Raw genomic sequence first — 18,446 nt, 5'->3', positions numbered from 1 at the left:
ACTTTAACCACTTAGATGTGAAGTGCATTAGGATTTCTTTGCAAGTAGTTTTGTTGTTTTTTATAGTAATTTATTAAAAATTACAATTAAAAAGATAAAAACTAATACAAACTAAAAAAAGTATAAAAAGAAAAAATAGAAAGTACAGAAAAGAAAGAAAAAATAGAAAGAAAAATAGAAAAGGAAGAAAAAATAAGAATATAGTAAAGAAAAAGAAAAGAAATATATAAAGAAATGACTTCCCCCTTAATCACAACAACTATATACAATTTTAGTAACTTATCACCTTCTCTTAAAATACAACAAATTATCTGTTCTTCCCATATTCCATCTCTTACCTATAAAAAAATCCTGAAAGCATCATTGTTTCATTCCTGATCAGCAAAAGTCCATTAGGGGTTACCAGAGATAACAACATATCTATTTTAACCTTGAACACATAAACCAAGTTTATATTCCTTCCTTTTACTTCTAACAATCTTGATCTTTAGCCCCTTCAACCTAAAAATTGATTTCTTTTCATTTCTTCTTTGCCCCTTCTCACAAATTCTTCAAAGCATTAACAAGCCTCTTTTGTAAATCCAATATAGGAAAATTATCCAAGTCACTCTCTTGGTTTGTTATTTGTATTTCCCTTTTAATTATTAAGGCATCAACCGGCTTCCTTTGTATGTCCAATGTAGCATCTTTTTCCATATTATTCTTGTAGTGTGTCATTTTTAAATCAGATCAGTCTCAATCTTGTCAGATGTAATTTTCTCCTCTTTCATAACATCTTTTAAACACAGTCTATCTATAGAGGCGGACACTCTTAAAATTAACTATTGGGTCTGCTGTTCAAAAATATTCTTCAATATGTCCAATGTTAAAATATTTTGGTTCGTTCTGTATTAGTAAATCAAATGTAAGCGTTCTTCTCCTTTAACTGTAATCTTTAGTTTCTTCTGGTTCCCTCTAGTGTCCAACCTTTAAAGTCTCATCCTATTGTGGGATCAAAACGCAGGACACAAATGCAGAATAATCAAGGCTTCACTGCAGTGTTTATTGAGCAGTACGTACTGGAGGGGGGCCCCACCAGAAGTTAGTGGGAGGCACTCCCCTACAGGCAAAATGGATGTTCTGATATTTATACAGTTCTACAAGAAGGGGAAGGGAAAAAGAATGTATACGCATACATATTCATAAGATGATGCAGGCATACCTAAATAGGCAATAGTTCTCAAGTTACTTTCTGCCCCTCTGTTATCTGCTAACTGCTAGTAAAACAATAGTGTCACAGAGAAGAAGACACAAATTAGTTCAAGGTGCCAAATGCCAAGAAGAAGGCATCCTCCCTCAGGGCAGATGCCCAGGTTGCTATGGGAATGTTTGTGTTAAGGAGTTTACAACCGGCCTGGCTCACATCAGCTTCAAGGATGCTTCCACATGCCTTTATGTTTCAATCTTATTGAGGCGATCCCATTCATCTGAGGCCTCTAGAAACTTGTCTTTTTCACCCAAATATTCACTTTTCTCACACTATCATGCTTTTTTTTTTTTTAAAGAGAATTCAAAACAAAAACATTTTCCCATAGGAAAGGTTCTTACAATTAATTTCAAAATCTTATTTCAAATCCCTCTGGACCCTTAATCCATTTGCAACTTTCCAAAATCAAAATTCTAATCACCCTTTTGCTGCTTATTTCAAAAGAAAGAAAAATTAAGTCTTTAAACTTGTATTTAAAACTTCTTTCACTAAGGATCGAAGGAAACTCATCAGTGCTGTAAAACCTTGTTGCCCAAAGGTTCCTTAGCTGAAAAGCAGCTAACAAGCAATATCCAAAAGTGATTAGAAAAGGAAGTATGCAAACCCAGTGTCCTTAAAAGCGCCGATCGTGGGCTGAGCAAGATAGCTATTCCCCCATCTCCCAGAGCTCTAAACCCACCAGAGACTGCCGTCTTGAGGTCTCCTCATGAGGAGCAACTGTATGGAGCACTCATAGGTGATCTCAGGTCCTCTCCTTGTCCAGAGAGGAATTATGAAGAGCCTGTCTACTCGTTGGCTCTTCATTCTACTGTGGTCATTGGCTCCGCTTTTAGCGGAGCCATCTTCAGTTCACCATTTCTTCCCCTTACATTTGATTTACTAAGAACACTTACATTTGATTTATTAATACAGAATGAAGCAAAATATTTTAACATTGGACATATTGAAGAAGTCCCGGGATTTCTTTGCAAGTGGTTTTGGATGTGCTCTGTGTGTATGTGTGCAACAGTGTGCATGTTGCAGTCTTCTTTCCCTGTCAAAAATATAGATATATACAGACTTCAAGCAGAATGACATAAAGAAAACAATATATTACATAAAAAATATTATCCTCATCCAGCCATTTCTTTCTCATAATCTGTGGTTCAATTTATCTGTGGTATGACACCATCAAAATTGTGATGGGTAGGAAGTATTATGATGGAGGATGAAGCCAGTGACCAAAGGTACTTTCATCTACTTTATGTTATTTCCCCTTTTCAGCCTCCCATCTCTATAACTTAGTTGCTTTGAGCTAGTAGATGTTGGCAATAGATGAAAGGTTGCTTAATCATAAATGTCAGACATGTTATCTCTCATTCTGTCTTGGAATAATTGTGTCTATCCTCTTATTAGCATTGCTTGAAGGGCATAAATATGGGATTGGCATCGTTCATAAGACTTGCAATAGATTGCCAGACAGGAGATGCAATGTCAAATCCTACAAACCAAGAAAAAGCATAGATTGTATTGTTTTACCATCTACTCTACCACCATTACTGTCCTTTTCCCCAAGCAGAATAGCTTCTGAGGTCATAAAGAAAAGCTCATGATAAACATTCATGCATGAAGCCATCTTCTGGAGGCTGATTAGTGGAAGAGTGCACGAATGGATGGGAATGAAAATTCCAATGATTTAAGCAGAAGTCTAGATAATTTCAATTACTGAAATTCCAAAATGTTCTGGAATGCAACAGGTAATTTCTGTAAAATATTGTGTAAATAGTGCAACAGATAATTTGAATGATGCAATATGGTATTTTGAAATGATACTCTTAAAGTATTTATTATTCCTCGGACAAAGTTACTTGGAAGAGTTTTGTGGCTGCCTGAGAAAGTGGCAGTGTCATCTTTTAACAGTGGAATTCTATGAAGGCCAGACAGCCATGAGTTTTTAATGAACTTCACTTCTAGTGGTTGCTTGTTTCTTTGCTTTGTTTTGTTGGCAAAGGAGATATATTTAGGGAGTCACTGTTCCTTTTCCACTTGAACAGCTTAGCTTCCATTTTGCAAAAATTATTTGAAATCATTACACCACAGTTCAATAAGTCAATATGTATATTGCTGGAACGTGTTTCTCTAAATATTACAGTAAACCGTCATGCTACAGCAATAAGCTTTTAAGAACACCATTCTACTTGCATTCTAGAGAACGTTCACTTAAGCTGCAAACCTAGTAAAGCTTATTTGAATTAAGTGGTATACACTTTCAAATAAAAATATTAAAGATAGGTCTGTTAAGTCTTCTCTTGAAACTCACAATATTTATTTTATATATAAATATATTTTACTATGCAAGTTATTAGACTATGATTCTCTGGAATCTTCCAGGTTCTCATATTTTGATATTTTTCTATATGTAAAGTAGAGATACTAATGTTGGTTATTTATCCATGAATACATATAAACCCGCAAATGCTGACGATAGATAGACAGACAGACAGTCAGTCACACAAATACATGTGCTAAATTGACATAATAGGCAATGTACTTCAGTTAAAAAAGAAATCTCCTAGTTAAACATGCTAAATTACTCATGTATTTACTTGCCAATCTTTTATATCAACCCCTAAACATAGAACATATTACAGTTACATTCTAGTTATAATGCTGAACTTATGTTGTAGATATAAACCAACTACTGCATATTGTATTATAAATACAATATTAAAATACAACATGTAATACAGTTAATTAAAAATAGTAGCAAAAATAATAAAATGCATAATTAAGAATTTTCTTTCCCATATATAAAAATAAAACAAATTAACAGCTTAGACTGTGTTTGAAAATAAACACTGACCATAATTACCGTATTTTTCCGACAATAAGATGCCCCCATGTACAAGACGCCCCCCACTTTTCTAGCCCAAAATTTAAAAATCAGTATTTTAAAGATAGTGCAGAACACATTTTTATTTAGTAATTAGTTAACATTTACCTGATACACTCGGTGGGAGGAGGTCCAAACCGTCTCTCTGCAGCTCTATTTCCAGGCTCTTTTGCATAACTGATTACATTCAAGCACGAGTGAAACTGCCGATAGCTTGTCTCTGCAAACAGCCTTCCTCTAATTGGTTTGTTCAGCATCAGCTGACGTCAGTTACATCAGGCTCGTGATTGGAGGAAGTCTGTTTGGGAGACAAGCTATTTCACTCGTGATTGGAGGCTAGCAATAGGAAGAAGCCTCTCTGCAGAAACAAAGTTTGGCAGTTTTGCAACCGCGATTCTCCGCTGACTTCCTTGAATAAGACGCCCTTCAGTTTTTAGGGTAAGGATTTTAGAAAAAAGTATTGTCTTGTAGTTGGAAAAATACGGTAATTAAAGGATTTGGGTACAAAAGAAATAAGAAAGGCATCAGGTGATTTGCCACAGGGATAATCAGGATGCTTCTGGACATTTTATTATGGCCTTTCATGTCTCCCTGGCTCCCATCTAACCATCGCTTGACTATTAAAAATTCACAGAGATATACACAAAAATGGGGAGCTTTTTTCAATAACTTAGTTCAAAAGGTTGTAGATACAACCATCAGTTTACACTGGGCTCAGAAACAGACTGTGACTAATTAACCCCAATGTAATACAACTGAAATGCATTCTTTGTTAATGAATTTGCTGCCCTATTTTGGACCAGCTGCAGTTTCCAGACTGAGTAGAAAGGTAGCACCATGGGCATGACAATACAATAGTCTCTACTGCAGGGGTAATGGGAACAGTAGTCCTTATAATTAAAATGTTTGAGGAATGGAAGCTTTCCTATGATTCTCTATGATCGAATCCAACCTCATATATCACAATAAATTGAAGATTTCTGTTAGATCACATCCTTCTAGATTCTAGAAAGAACACTTCTCTTAAAATTGAGACTGTGTGTTCACAGAAATTCATAGCAGCTGAACAATTCATAAACCCTACAAACAAAGAGAAGTCCAATGTAGGCATATAGCGATGTTTCCCTTTCCAATTATCATGGAATCAGTACTCCAGGGCCCTTCAGAAACTAACAGCTGATTAATGTTTTAATAAATGAAGCATGTTATCAGCTGCAGCTTAGAAAGAGAATGTGGCTGTGTCACTTACATTGTACAATACAAAATCACACGAAACAATATGGGGATATTTTCAATCCAAACAACTTTTTAAAAAATAGAATAAAAAGCACAATGGTAGAAGCCCATGATTATCAGGAGGATTAAAAATTTCATTTCAAGAGTTTTTGGTCATAAAGCCTTGAAAATAGCAGTGATGAAGTATTCCATTTCGATTTCATCTTCCCATTAAATGCAAAATAATGTACATGAATATTTGCACTGAAATAGCATTTTAAATATATTTTGTCTTAGAATACATGTCACTAAATGTATCTGCAGCTCAAAACAACTTGTTTAAATGGATATTATATATTTAAACCAAAACTTATGTCAGTGCATTTAGACAGAACAGAATTCCAGTAAACTCTAATCTGCACCTGACCCTGGAATCTGTGGAATAGAATTTGCAGTCATCAGATTCTGCAAATTTCTTTATTTGAAAACAACAATCCAATATTCTTTTTATAAAGACCACTTCAAAAATATTTGATGTTACAGCTACTTGGTTTAGTTGATCTCTTTATGCATACTTTCACATTAACCTTCCAAATTCATATGAAAATCCTGCTTTGGTTTCAGCAGTGACTGTCAGTTCATATATAAACGTATTTTACTGAACTAGGTCACCCAACCCAGTTCTGAGCACCACGTGTTTACAGGATTTTGCTAGCTTGCTAGGCACTTAAAACATTTGGATTTTCCTCAGCTTATTCAGGAGGAAAGGGTCATGCACACTTCTTCTACAGTACAAAATGGTTTGCATCAGCATGTACTGCAGCCACTGAATTTGTTTCCTATGGATATTTTTACAGGCAGAAGAAATTATAAATCAACATGCCACTTTTTGTAGCACTGAGCAACTTGCATTAATTTCTAATTAAATCCAGGTTTTACAGACACATACCAAATGGTGTGTGTTGTTTAGCGTATTTATTCCAAAGTTGTTCAGTTCTCCTATTGTTCCAACGCCTGTACCAGATCTTCAAACGTCAGCAAGTGTCATCAGAATACTTCAGTATTTAGAAAAATTAACCTGAACTACAAAGCAGAGAACAACTTTTTTAGGTTGTTTTACTCAAAACCCTTTGAACTGGATGTAGAATGAGTATCATTTCTATGCAACTATGTTCTACCATTGTGCTTTGCCCTGGGCTTGAAATTTAGTAGCTGAAAAGACCTTTCCAAAGTTAATTTCTGAAATTAATTTGTTACATTATATGTATGTGCAGCAATAACTAAACCAATATTTGCCCTGCAGCCATAGAAATTCATAATCAGGGTGTTCTTAACAATTTTTAAGTGCCTAGCACAAAATATCTACATAATATAAAGTTCAAGATAAAAAAAAACTGTAATTCAGAATATTTTAGAAGAAATAACAATAGTCTAAAGAATATTATTTATATTTAAACAAACAGTTATTATCTATAGTATTTTATGATAATCCAATACATATACAACATGTAGATAGTTTCCAGCACTACATATTATTCTACATCACTGTCTTAGATAACCTTTTTTGGTGGGTGACTTTGAGTGAGTGTTGACTCCTGGTGATTGCTTGGACAGGTCTGTGGTTTTCTTGGCAAGATTTGGAGAAGTGACTTGCCATTGCCTTCTTCCTAGGGCTTACAGAGAGTGACTGGTCCAAAGTCACCCAACTGACTTTGTACCTAAGGCAAGTCTAGAACTCACAGTCTCCCAGTTTCTAGCCTGGTGCCTTAACCACAACATTAAACTGGACCTCTAGATATACTATTACATATATGTTTAAAAGATGTGCATTAACATCCTGTAGTAAACAATTATAATTGCAGCAGAATGCTTAGGCAATTGCCAACTGCTTCCACTCACTATGGATGATCCTCAAATGTGGATCTGTGATATATGCATGATGAACTGGAGGCACAAAAAAGTAATTCTTACTGAATTAATATAATCATTCCAAATATCATTGCGCAGATGAGGCAAAAAGCCTATTCCTTCCAGAAATGCACATTTTCAGAGTCCTATTTCTACTAGAGAGATGACCATGTGTTAAACAGCAGCTTACATTCACATTCTATAATCCTGAAGAATGATTTATGACTTTCTCAAGGCAATGAAGATGCCCTTGTACTAATATATTCCAAGTTTAAAGTATGATTTTATTAAAATTAAAAAGTAGCTTAAGTAAGGATGGTCTCATAGCTCTGAATGCCAGATTTATCAAAATCCTTATGCTTCTGCATTTACTGTTAGACCAAGTGAAGGAGTTTCCTCACTATGTCCTCTCTCAATGGATGCTTAAGATTTATCACCAGTTTGTTTTGGGCACATTTGAATTTATCTATGCTGACTTCTTGAGTGAGCTGCTAACAGTGCTGGCAAATACAACTGGATAATGTAAGTGCATGAGGTCAATATTAATTTTATTTAATTTTATTTATTCAATTTAGGCACCATCCAACTCCAGACAAATCTGGCCTCCTCACAATATAACAGCAATGAAATAGCAATATAAATAATAAAATAACTAAATAAATAAGGAACATGAAAAAATAAATAAGAATAAGATGTTGGTCTGGCCAACAACACACACAAAAAAATCCTACAATGGGCTCCATTCACCCTAACCCAAGGCCTGGAAAATAGCCAAGGCTTTAACCCTGATTTTGTTTTTGTTTTAATTAACTTATTGTTGAACAATAAAAAGTTTGATTGATTAAATATGGAAATTCTTCTTTCTATCCCAACTAGTGATGGATGTAGCAATAAACAAAAGAAAATCTTCATGAAAATAATTTGTGGATTAGGATGATACATGTGCAAATATTGTAGGAACCAGAGTTCAATTCTAAATTAGCCAAAAGATTAACAGAAGCTTTTATGGCATTACCTACTACTTGTGAATTCCTAATTTGATATAAAAACTCTTTCTGTTTTAAAACTAATTGTCATAACTACATTTGCTTTTACATATATTATGAACAAGATGATAACAGTAAAAACAGTAGAATTTAGGATAATCATCAAATGCATACATAAAGTAATGGCCAAAGCAGCATATCTTCAAGCATTAAACTATGTTACAACTTTTTTTTTTAAACTTGCAAGAATAATTGTGCATTATTCAAGAAAAAGGGTGGAGATGGCAAGCGAGAATTAAGCAAACCACCCTGTAAAGGTACATAAGACACACTTATTTTATTCACATTTAAACTGCTGGAAAATTCCATTCTTGTTTTCACATTTTCCAGATGAAATAGTTTTGCCTTAAGTGATATGAAAAATAACTACAAGAAATGCTTAACAGATAACTTTTACACTGACTAAACTATGCAATAAAGAAATCTTTATTCAACGTTTTAAAAGTAGCTCCATTATTTTTTTCACTAAACTTGTTTTAACACACAAAGAGGGAAAAAACAAGGAAAAGAAGAACTGTAATTCTTGATTACTTGCCAATTTACAGTATTAAAAAAAGAATCTGCGCCACAGATTGGCAGCTTTCCATATTTACAGTAAGCATCTAATGTTTCTCCCAGACAAAGGACAAAGGATTTAACGGTTTGTGTTTTGTGCAAAACCTGGAGGACTGGATTGTGTCCATATCCTTCAACAAGATAATCAATATTATTTTTTAAAAAAATAGCACCAAGGAATAGTTGCACACAATTAAATTATTATTATTTTTTAATCCTCTTAAGTATATCAGATAGATATCACCCAACCAGGGACATGGCACAAACATTTGTATAGTAAGAAGACTAACATTTTGAATTAATGAAAACATATTAAGCCATAAAATCAGATAGACATTCCCCATCTAAAGTTAACATTTACCACTATTTATGGTCTACATAATGTACACCACTATTTGCACAAAGGACCGGCAATACCCTGCTAATTCTTCTATTGCAACATCAATTTAATGAAAACTGCTTTAAATAATATAAATAAGCTCAGTTTCTAGGGGAAGACAAGAAGACTTGTTCTGCTCCTGCTTCATTCCACATTCTATGGCATAGAACTCAGTAAACCTAGTTCAAACAAATGCATGTTTTTATAAGTTTCCAAATGAAGCAAGAAAAATGCCATGGAAATTTGCCACTTTGGAAACCAAGAGTAATTTGTACTTTCTTCAGGTTTCTATAAACTAGAGAACCCTAAATCTGAAGTGTATCCTCCCAATTCCCTTTAAAAGCTACACTAAAACTGTAATTTTAGGTGATAAAAGGGAAGATTGTTAATAAACTGACATATCTAAATCAATGCATTTAAATGAACACATTTTATTTTTGTCCTGGTTCTGTCCACGTTTTGGAGTAGAACCTCTGCACACCACTCAAAGGTCAGATGCAGCTGTCAGTCTAAAATACAGTGAATCCCTGCTATAAACTCTTTTGAGTAACCCTGTGCCATCCCTGTAGCCAAGGAAATACTGGATGTGAAACTGAAATGTAATCTTGCTCGTTCTGAGCATTATAATTCACCAACACAACAGCCAGACTATAGAGCTCATATTATACTGCTAATTGTCTAAGCAGTCACAAAAGGAGTCTCGATTTTGAATATGGAGAAATAAACCAACCCATTAATGGACAATCAGGTGCAAATGCAAGTTGGGAATATGAGGGGTTATAGGAAAGAAAGGGCAGGGAACGAAACACAGAGCTGCTGAGTGAGGCAGCAACAGATCCAGAAATTATTTTTAGGACTCGCAGTCCTGGCAGAAGACATGTGATAGTTCTGAAGCCTGGAAGTTACAAAAGCAAATTAGTTCAATGTCAAGTATTTAGGATTCTCTTTTTGCCAGCTGGTCTACTCCAATTATTTCAGAAGCTAATTTCTTTAATAATAATCTCAATAATGCTAGTGAGATACCAGAAGTGGAAGGGAAGGGAAGAAATCTTAGACCACTTGTTTAAAATCCTTCCGTAAGCAAGAGGTTTTAAAAATATAATAATCCATAAAAAGCGGATACTTGCTTCACTTCATGGAGATATAGCCTGACTTTGGGGAATATCTGTTCATATACCTTCACAATTTCTAGACATGGGCACTATAATTCTCCATTGAGATAAAAGGCATCACAGTATCTTTGGAGGGATGGAAAGAATCCCTATCAGCAAAGGAGAAGAAACTACTTGTTGAAACCATCTGCTGTGATGTAACATTAACTCTTGTGTTATTGCTTCACCTCACCCACCCCCACAAGGATCTACAAATGGTAGCAATACAGGACTGGGCCATAAAAGAAGAAAGTGGATGCTGAGAAAAGCAGAACTGTGAGAATAACATTTCAGGAACTTCGTCCTTATGAATCAAAACACTGGGAAAGATAAATTCTCTGTTAAATTACTCCAGGGAAGAAGAACATGTGTAAATTATCCCTTTAATGATTATAGTTGCCACAATAAGTTCCCATATTTAAAGCTTAAAGGACCCTAGGTGTATCTCTTAAAAGGCAGTAAGATACAGGGGAAAGAGCAAGCAAATAAAATGTACTCTGAACATTAAGTACAAAATGTACTCTTTCTGTTTTTCTTTTTTTTTTTTCCAACTCTCTAATGTGGGCTTCAACAGCAAAGGATCATATTAGCTTGCCCAGCACAGTCCTCTCCCTGTGGTACTTTATAAAGGTGCCAGCAAGCTTCAAGGCTGAAGTTGCAGGAGAAGGTGAAAGGAACCACCCATACAGGCTTATTCTATAGAATCCTTCGCTGAGAGACACTCAGGTTCCAAGGTGTCCACAAAGGACGTTCAAATGTCAAAAGCAGCATAGTGCTGCCCCAACACAAGCCCTGACCCTTTTGCATGCACACTGTGACAGTGCATTCATGAATAAAAGAGACAGAACCTGCATCACAGTATTACCTTCATTATTTTGACAAATGCATCAGATCCTGGGGATGCCTCTACTCGGATATGAAACTAGACTTCCTGTTCCTGTTTTTGGGACAGCAGGGAAGAGGATGAGAACACATATTAGGCAGGAGAAAAGCAAACATGACACGGAATACCCAGAGATTTTCCAGAAATTGGATCTGCAGAAATTTGTATGAGACACCCAGATTTGTACTGTTACTACTTAAAATTGCATCTAGAGGCTCTTACAACACAATCACCCCTGCTTGAATCATATACTTTTATAACAGATCAAGTATAAATTTATAAATGATAGAATTCACTTTTACTCCTCCCATCTTTTCCCAACACTCTTCCATTATTTTTTCTTACAGATATAAGGTTATGATGGAAGAATACAAAATGCCTCTTCACTGGTGATGTAAGGAGCTCCCTTAGACCAAGACTTATCACACGTAGTCATTTCATCATGAGGTAGCTTCTTATATTACTATCATATATAGAGACTAGACAACACATCATCCTAAACTATCATGCAGTTTTCTTAGGTTTGGTTTTTGTTCTGTATGAACCCAACAACTATGATTTGTAAATCAGTCCATTGATTCATCTGATTCAGTATGGTCTTCACCAGTGTCAATGGGCATCAATGTATCCATACAAACCTGATCTGGTATCTTTCAGGCTCTTTTTTTTTTTTAACTTGAAAAATATTTAAACATCTAGAATCAACAACAATGACATTTTTAAAAAATAGTTTTTTTTAAAAAAAAAAAGCAGCCAGAAGCTACACAAAACCAAAATGAGTTTCAGATTATATATAAATATATTTGCAATCTTAAAGAAATAGATGACATTTTAAACATCAATATTCAATATTTCTATTCAAAAAGAAATTTGAAAGGGGTAATCTATTAAGAATAAGTTCACTGACATAGCTGTAAAATTGAGACCAGATATGAATGATACAATCTTAACTTAAATGTTTCTTCAAGAATCTTCATAGCGGTATGGTATCTCCCACACTTCTAAATTCTTTGATAAGCAAGAGACATAATTTTCCAGTTTTTTATTACAATAAATCTGGCAGTTAACAACAATAATTGAATTAATTTTTTGTGTTGTACCTTTTCATACATGGGAGGAATGGGAATAAAGTGACACTAGCATTAATTATTGAAAAGTGTTGGGCATTTTCTCCAATTTCTTTAAAACTGTTCAACACAAATGGGCATTTTCACCAGAAATGACAAAGTTCACTAGTTCTATGACAATCCATGCAACAAAATCTAGAAAAGTATACCTCAAAATATGAGGCAATTTTAAGGAAGCGTGGTAACATCTATGAATTATTTCATAATAAATTATTGATGATTTGTTAAAATAGATTTGAATTCTATACCATAAAGAATTCCAAGCTAACTCATCAAAATCAAATTCTAACTCCTTCTGAAGTCTTTTAACAGAACCAATACTATCTGCTATAAGAGTTCTATATAATGATTCATTGTTCTGTTGTTAGAAATAAGAATAATGCTTCAGGCAAACACATTTTTTGCAATTTCCTAAAATGGTTATATCATTCCTGTATATTAAGTTTACTCTGAGATAGATTGTAATATTTTTGGATGTCTACACTAAACTGGTTCATACACACACACACACACACACACACACACACATCCATATACATATACACCCCCCCACACACACATACACACATCCCTAAACACGTACTATACATCAAACAAATACTTAAATAAGGAGTATGAGAAGCTGAAGAAGTACCAGGGCCTGAAGGAACTAGAGAGGATGTGGAAAGTAAAGGCCAAAGTGGTCCCAGTGGTAGGAGCACTCAGGGGTATGACTCCTAAGCTGGGAGAGTGGCTCCAACAGAACCCAGGAACAACATCAGAGCTCTCTGTCCAGAAGAGCGCAGTGCTAGGAACAGCTAAGATACTGCGCAGAACCCTCAAACTCCCAGGCCTCTGGTAGAGGACCTGAGATTGAAGAAGACACCTACCACCCATAGAGGTGAGAAGTGTTTTTTTTCACGCACACACATACCCCTAAACACATACTATACATCAAACAAGTACTTGAATGGTAAGATTTCTTGAAGTTAGGACAAAATTGTTAAACTTATGTCATTTGAAACCAGCTTGAAACATGTGACTAATTTAATTAAAAGATTGCTTTAATTTCAAATACATGAGAAGCATTATTGTCTAGCAATACACATTTCACCTGAGTCACATATAGATCCCACAGTATCAGAAAATGAAAATCATGGATGGCTGCAATGCAGTGCTTTATATGGCAATGTGTGCCCCTACCCAGAAAAATGCTACAAATAATATTTACCATTAGAAACCATCCTGGAAGACTAGAAAAAGGAAACGGAAGAAAACTCACAATTTCACTTCTGACAAATGGCTAATTTGTTGCTGACTATGCACAACATGGCAATCAGATTGTGAACAGGCATGTCTGTCTGTCTGTCTATCTATCTAATATTTCCGAAGACTGCAAGAGACTTAAAAGTAACATAAAATTGAAACATAAAAAGTCAATAATGTAAACAAAATAGTTCTGATTCAAGCAGCAGAATCTTCAAACATCCTTAGATCACTCTCTTTGAAGAGTCATATTTCATGACTCTTCAGAAGTAATATAGGGAAGAATCGGTCTGAATATCTGGGAGCAGGTTATTTCAGAGGCAGACAGCCATCTCTGAAAAAGCTTGAGCAAAGAACCTTGTGGAGGGCATTCCCTCAAATCTGTGACCCTCAGGAGCCTTCTCTACTAGATCTCACTTAGGTGCATAGAGTCAACTCAGAGAATACTATTTCAGAATTATCCAGACCATGAGCCATGCAGGACTTTAAAGGTGATAACCAGCACCTTGAATTGCATCTAGAAGTTTTCTAACAAAAACACAGGTCTCATGTTGTGGTGCTACATGGGTTAACTTAGGGATTCCCATAAATACTGAGGCCACTGCATGCTGGACAGCTGAAGCAACCAAATGGTATTCAAGGACAGCCCCACATAGAGCTAATTGCAATAGTCTAGCTGCAAGGTGACAAGGGTACGAGTTACTGCAAGCAAAACGTTGTATTCAAGAACGGCCACAACTGACACACAAGAAATAACTGGACAAATGCCCTCCTCACCGTATCCTCCATCTGCTGTTCAAGGAGGAGCTGTGAATCCAGAAGAACCTGCATGGTAGAGATACAGAACTGGGTATAATCAGTATATCAATGATACTTTACCCATACTGGTGGATTATCATTCCCAACAGTTTCATATTGATGTTTAACCCAGGGGGAACAAGGTCTTTAGTACCTCTTAATGGAATTCCCAAGGGTTTGGCCTCTTCTCTCCCTCTACCACCAGCTGGGACTAACTACTCAGGAATGAAGATAAATAATACAAAACAGTGCTTCCCATTCCCAACCCTCACAGCCAGAGAAGAAGGATACCATGACTGATGATACTAAGAGCCACTAAGAGATCAACCAGGACCAACAGAGTAACATTCCCCCAGTTCTGGTTCTGGCAGAAGTCATCAACAAGAGCTATCAAAGAAGTTTTATCCCCACAACCAGATCTGAATCCTGACTGGAAAGGATCAATCCATTTCATCCAGAACCCTCTCTAGCTGTACTCCAATAAACTTCTAAACAATCTGGGTTATTGGTCAATTTAGCTATAATTTCTTGAAGAGGGAGAACACCAACGCTTCTTTCAAGGCAGGAACAATAACCCTTCAGTCAAGGATCCATTTACCACCCCCCGCACCCGCAACATGTTCTCAAAATTCCAGATATGACCAACAGCCCAAAAGATCTCCTATCTCCAAGCTTCACTGGCAGAAATTTTCTTGAGCTGCAATCTGTCCCATCCTATCTAAAGATGCTGACAAGCAGAACATAGAAACTTTTGCATGTAGAGTCCTTCCAGTTAGAAGTTAACATTTCAATTTTGACCCCAACTTTTTTTTTTTTTTTTTTTGGCTGTGCTCTGTTCTTGGCATCATTAATCAAAGAGCCTATATTCTGCCCATGTTCAAGTCACACTGTGTTACTCTCTTTTGGCACTGATCTACTCACATTTCATGTCATTTATTTATCTATTTATCTTCATGGATTCCTGCTTTTTATAATGATTTGACCTCCTGATCCAAAAGTTATTTGTAATGGGACTATTTCCTTGGCTCTTTGAATATTTTCCAGTCTGTGTGAGATATATATGTGTGTGAGATATCTATCTATCTATCTATCTATCTATCTATCTATCTATCTATCTATCTATCTATCTATCTATCTATCTCACACAGCTGCTTCTTCGTAAAACTCTTGGAAATTCCTTTCAGCATCCAAAGAGCAGATAGTTAAGGAAGGTCCCAGCTGAACAAGGTGAAAGCAAGCAGGTAGAAATTAGAAGCAAATAGATCAGAAGTGATCTTCAAGGTGCAGAAGTTATCTTCAAGGTGCAACACCACTGATTCCAAAGACCACGAAATCAATGTGGTCAGGATAAGAAAGAGAATGAAATCTAAGTATTGTGAATACTAAAAGGCAAGATAAAAGGCAGCCTAAATTGAAGGCAAATGCCAGGAAACAAACAGTAAGTAGGGCAATATTAAATCTACCTCTCAACATTTAGTAGATCTAAACCTTGTTTTTATGGTTAAGCAAAAAGCTGATACTGCAAACAAACATTTGATAGGAAATTGCTACAAAACCACAAGAGTTCAGAATAGTGTTGGACTCAAAATCTGTATCACACATGGCTTAGGATCACTTGCTTGTATGTTCATATTCTGAATTCAAAACTATCACAGTGGTTTATACTCCAAATATTCATTTCACCTCATTGACTTACTATTGTCAAAAATTAATATCGCAGTGAGGTATGTTGCCAATAATACCAACATTTAGATGTATGTTATTATGTGAAAGTTACACCAACTAGGGGCAAATTCACATACATCATGCAAACATTACTAAGCGGTTCTTTGGTAATGAATTCCTGCTTCAACTTGAAAACAGAATAAAAATCTTGGAAAAACCTGAACACTGTAAATATTGATAATCGATTCTTCTGCAATGTTACAAAGGAAATATAGGACTGGAAATTGGGTGATAAGGATGTATATTCTTTTTGTCTGATTCACTCAGAAAATAATTGCTGAATAATGTTCAAAGATTTCTAGAACAGGACTGGATAGTTGTATATACTACTAGATCTTACCTGAGTAGTCAAAACCAAAACTTAGTCATTTGTAAAAACTTATGTAAAATCTTTGTCAACTTTAACATTAGAAAGGCACGTAGTCTTTGTCCCATTGTCCCATTACTTGTCTCAACTAGTTTTATATTTTCTCCCTTAATGGCCTATAATCATTATGCATGCTCAGTGCTTGGTGGCCTGATGGTACTGGGAAAATTCCTACCCTTAGGATGTCTCCTATATCATTCTACAAGCCTCGAAATTTCCAAACCTAGGTAATGTGTATAGATGAAGCAGCATTAGCTCTACATGGGGCTGCCATTGAAGACTATCCAGAATCTTCAGTTGGTCCAGAATGTAGCAGCAGTTAGTTATAAGTGCATCTCATTATGCCCTTGTAACAACACTACTCCATAAGCTGTACTGGTGTCCACTAGGCTTCCAGGTGTGATTCAAGGTGCTAGCTATCACTTTTATAGCTCTACATGGCATAAGACTGGGTTACTTGAAGGACCACTTTCTCCCAAAAACATCTACCCACCCCACAGATCCCACAGGAAGGGTTCGTCCTTCTTTTAAATCTTTTCATCTTATGGGACGTAGGAGGCATGTCCTTTTTCCAGTTGCCCCTGTTCTTTGGGACAATCTCCCCGCACCCTGATATATAATAGGCTCCAACTCTACTTGTCTTTAGGAAAGCCATTAAGACTGGCTTTTCCCCCAGGCTTAGAGGTCAGCTGAGTGGAATCCCTTTTTGGTTGTTATGTTATGGTGCTTGGTCACCATTTTATATTTTCAATTTTCCATTGTACATATATTAATGTTATGTGATTTGGGTTTTTTTTCTTTTTTAGGTTTATTATTTGTTTTTGTGCAGTATGCTGCCTAGAGTCATATTGTTTGAGATGGGCAACCTTATACATCTAGTTAATAAATAAATACTGAAATCTTCTTTTAAAAAAGTATGAAGGGAGATCTGTAGACTTGAGAAGTATAATTTTTACTGTAACCTCAAGGTCGAGACTAGAGGCAAAGCTTTCATTTTTGGCTCACCCTCATTCTTAGATCATGTTCATCCTGCATCTCTTCCAAGCACTCCCATTTTTAGTCTTCTGTGAGAAGCACAAGGATTCCTCTTCCTTTGTTCATGCCTTGCTAGCTTTAAATAGCTGCTGGCAGGTTTAACACCAGTTTTGTCTTCTCCATTCAGACTGTTGCTCTGGAAACAGCCATGCAGCATCAGATATAATCAATTGCTGTTGTTCCTCTATATTAATTCTTTTCATCATCTTCAGTCATATGTTTGGAAAATATATTCCTATCCTATTATAACAAGGCAGGCATCTAAATAAAAGCCACATGGTTGAGCATACATCTGTGCCAAGAACCATAAACAGAATTTACTTCTGAATATGGCTCTCTCATATACCTTTATGAAAAAAGTCATGTTCTTTACCAGTCAGTTTTTGCACACTAAAAGTATGTTAGAAATGTGTATCAGAGGACCAGAATTACAGAATAGTACATTTAGCTACTGGTTCCTATCCAAAAAGAGGCAGTAAATCAGTGACATTATTTAGTCAAGTATTTTTTGGTAAACAAAAAAACTGTTTCAGGAAGAATCAACAAATTCAGAGTTGCAGCTTCTAGGAATCAAACAACTGTAATTTTACAAAGTATGTTAATAGCCAAATGTCACTTTTGAACAAATGCACTGAATACTATGATCAATAAAACTAGTGAGAAAAGTATAATACTTTGTAACTTGGATATCATCTGTAAATAAGTTATGAAGACTGGTTTTTAACTGAAGCATAAAACATTAACCATATTACTAATATATGATGTCACTGTTATCAGTGAAGGAAACAATATTTTTTTTCAACCCTGTCTATCCAGTATTATTTTCTTCATTTCCAGCCATGAAATCATATAATCTATACTATTATTATCATCAACATCATCATCATCATCCAG

General features: G+C 35.5%; 1 protein-coding gene across 10 annotated transcripts in view; it reads right to left on the bottom strand.

Annotated features, from left to right (window-relative positions):
- NR3C2 (nuclear receptor subfamily 3 group C member 2) overlaps positions 1–18,446 on the bottom strand; it is a 174,555-nt gene that overhangs the window by 120,495 nt on the left and 35,614 nt on the right. For 7 of the 10 annotated variants that reach the window (XM_088132768.1, XM_088132774.1, XM_088132773.1 and 4 more), the window contains one exon: positions 14,405–14,452. The exons of the other annotated variants lie outside the window; for them this stretch is intronic. In XM_088132768.1, coding sequence (XP_087988894.1) covers positions 14,405–14,452 — 48 coding nt within the window. The remainder of the gene's footprint in view (positions 1–14,404; positions 14,453–18,446) is intronic. 10 annotated transcript variants of the gene reach the window in all.

This window comes from Python bivittatus, unplaced genomic scaffold (assembly GCF_059951505.1).
Source record: "Python bivittatus isolate LINGU-HERP-01145 unplaced genomic scaffold, Pbiv_v1 ctg000070_np1212, whole genome shotgun sequence".
NCBI classification, from domain to species: domain Eukaryota; kingdom Metazoa; phylum Chordata; class Lepidosauria; order Squamata; family Pythonidae; genus Python; species Python bivittatus.
This window is presented reverse-complemented; position numbering and strand designations above follow the sequence as displayed.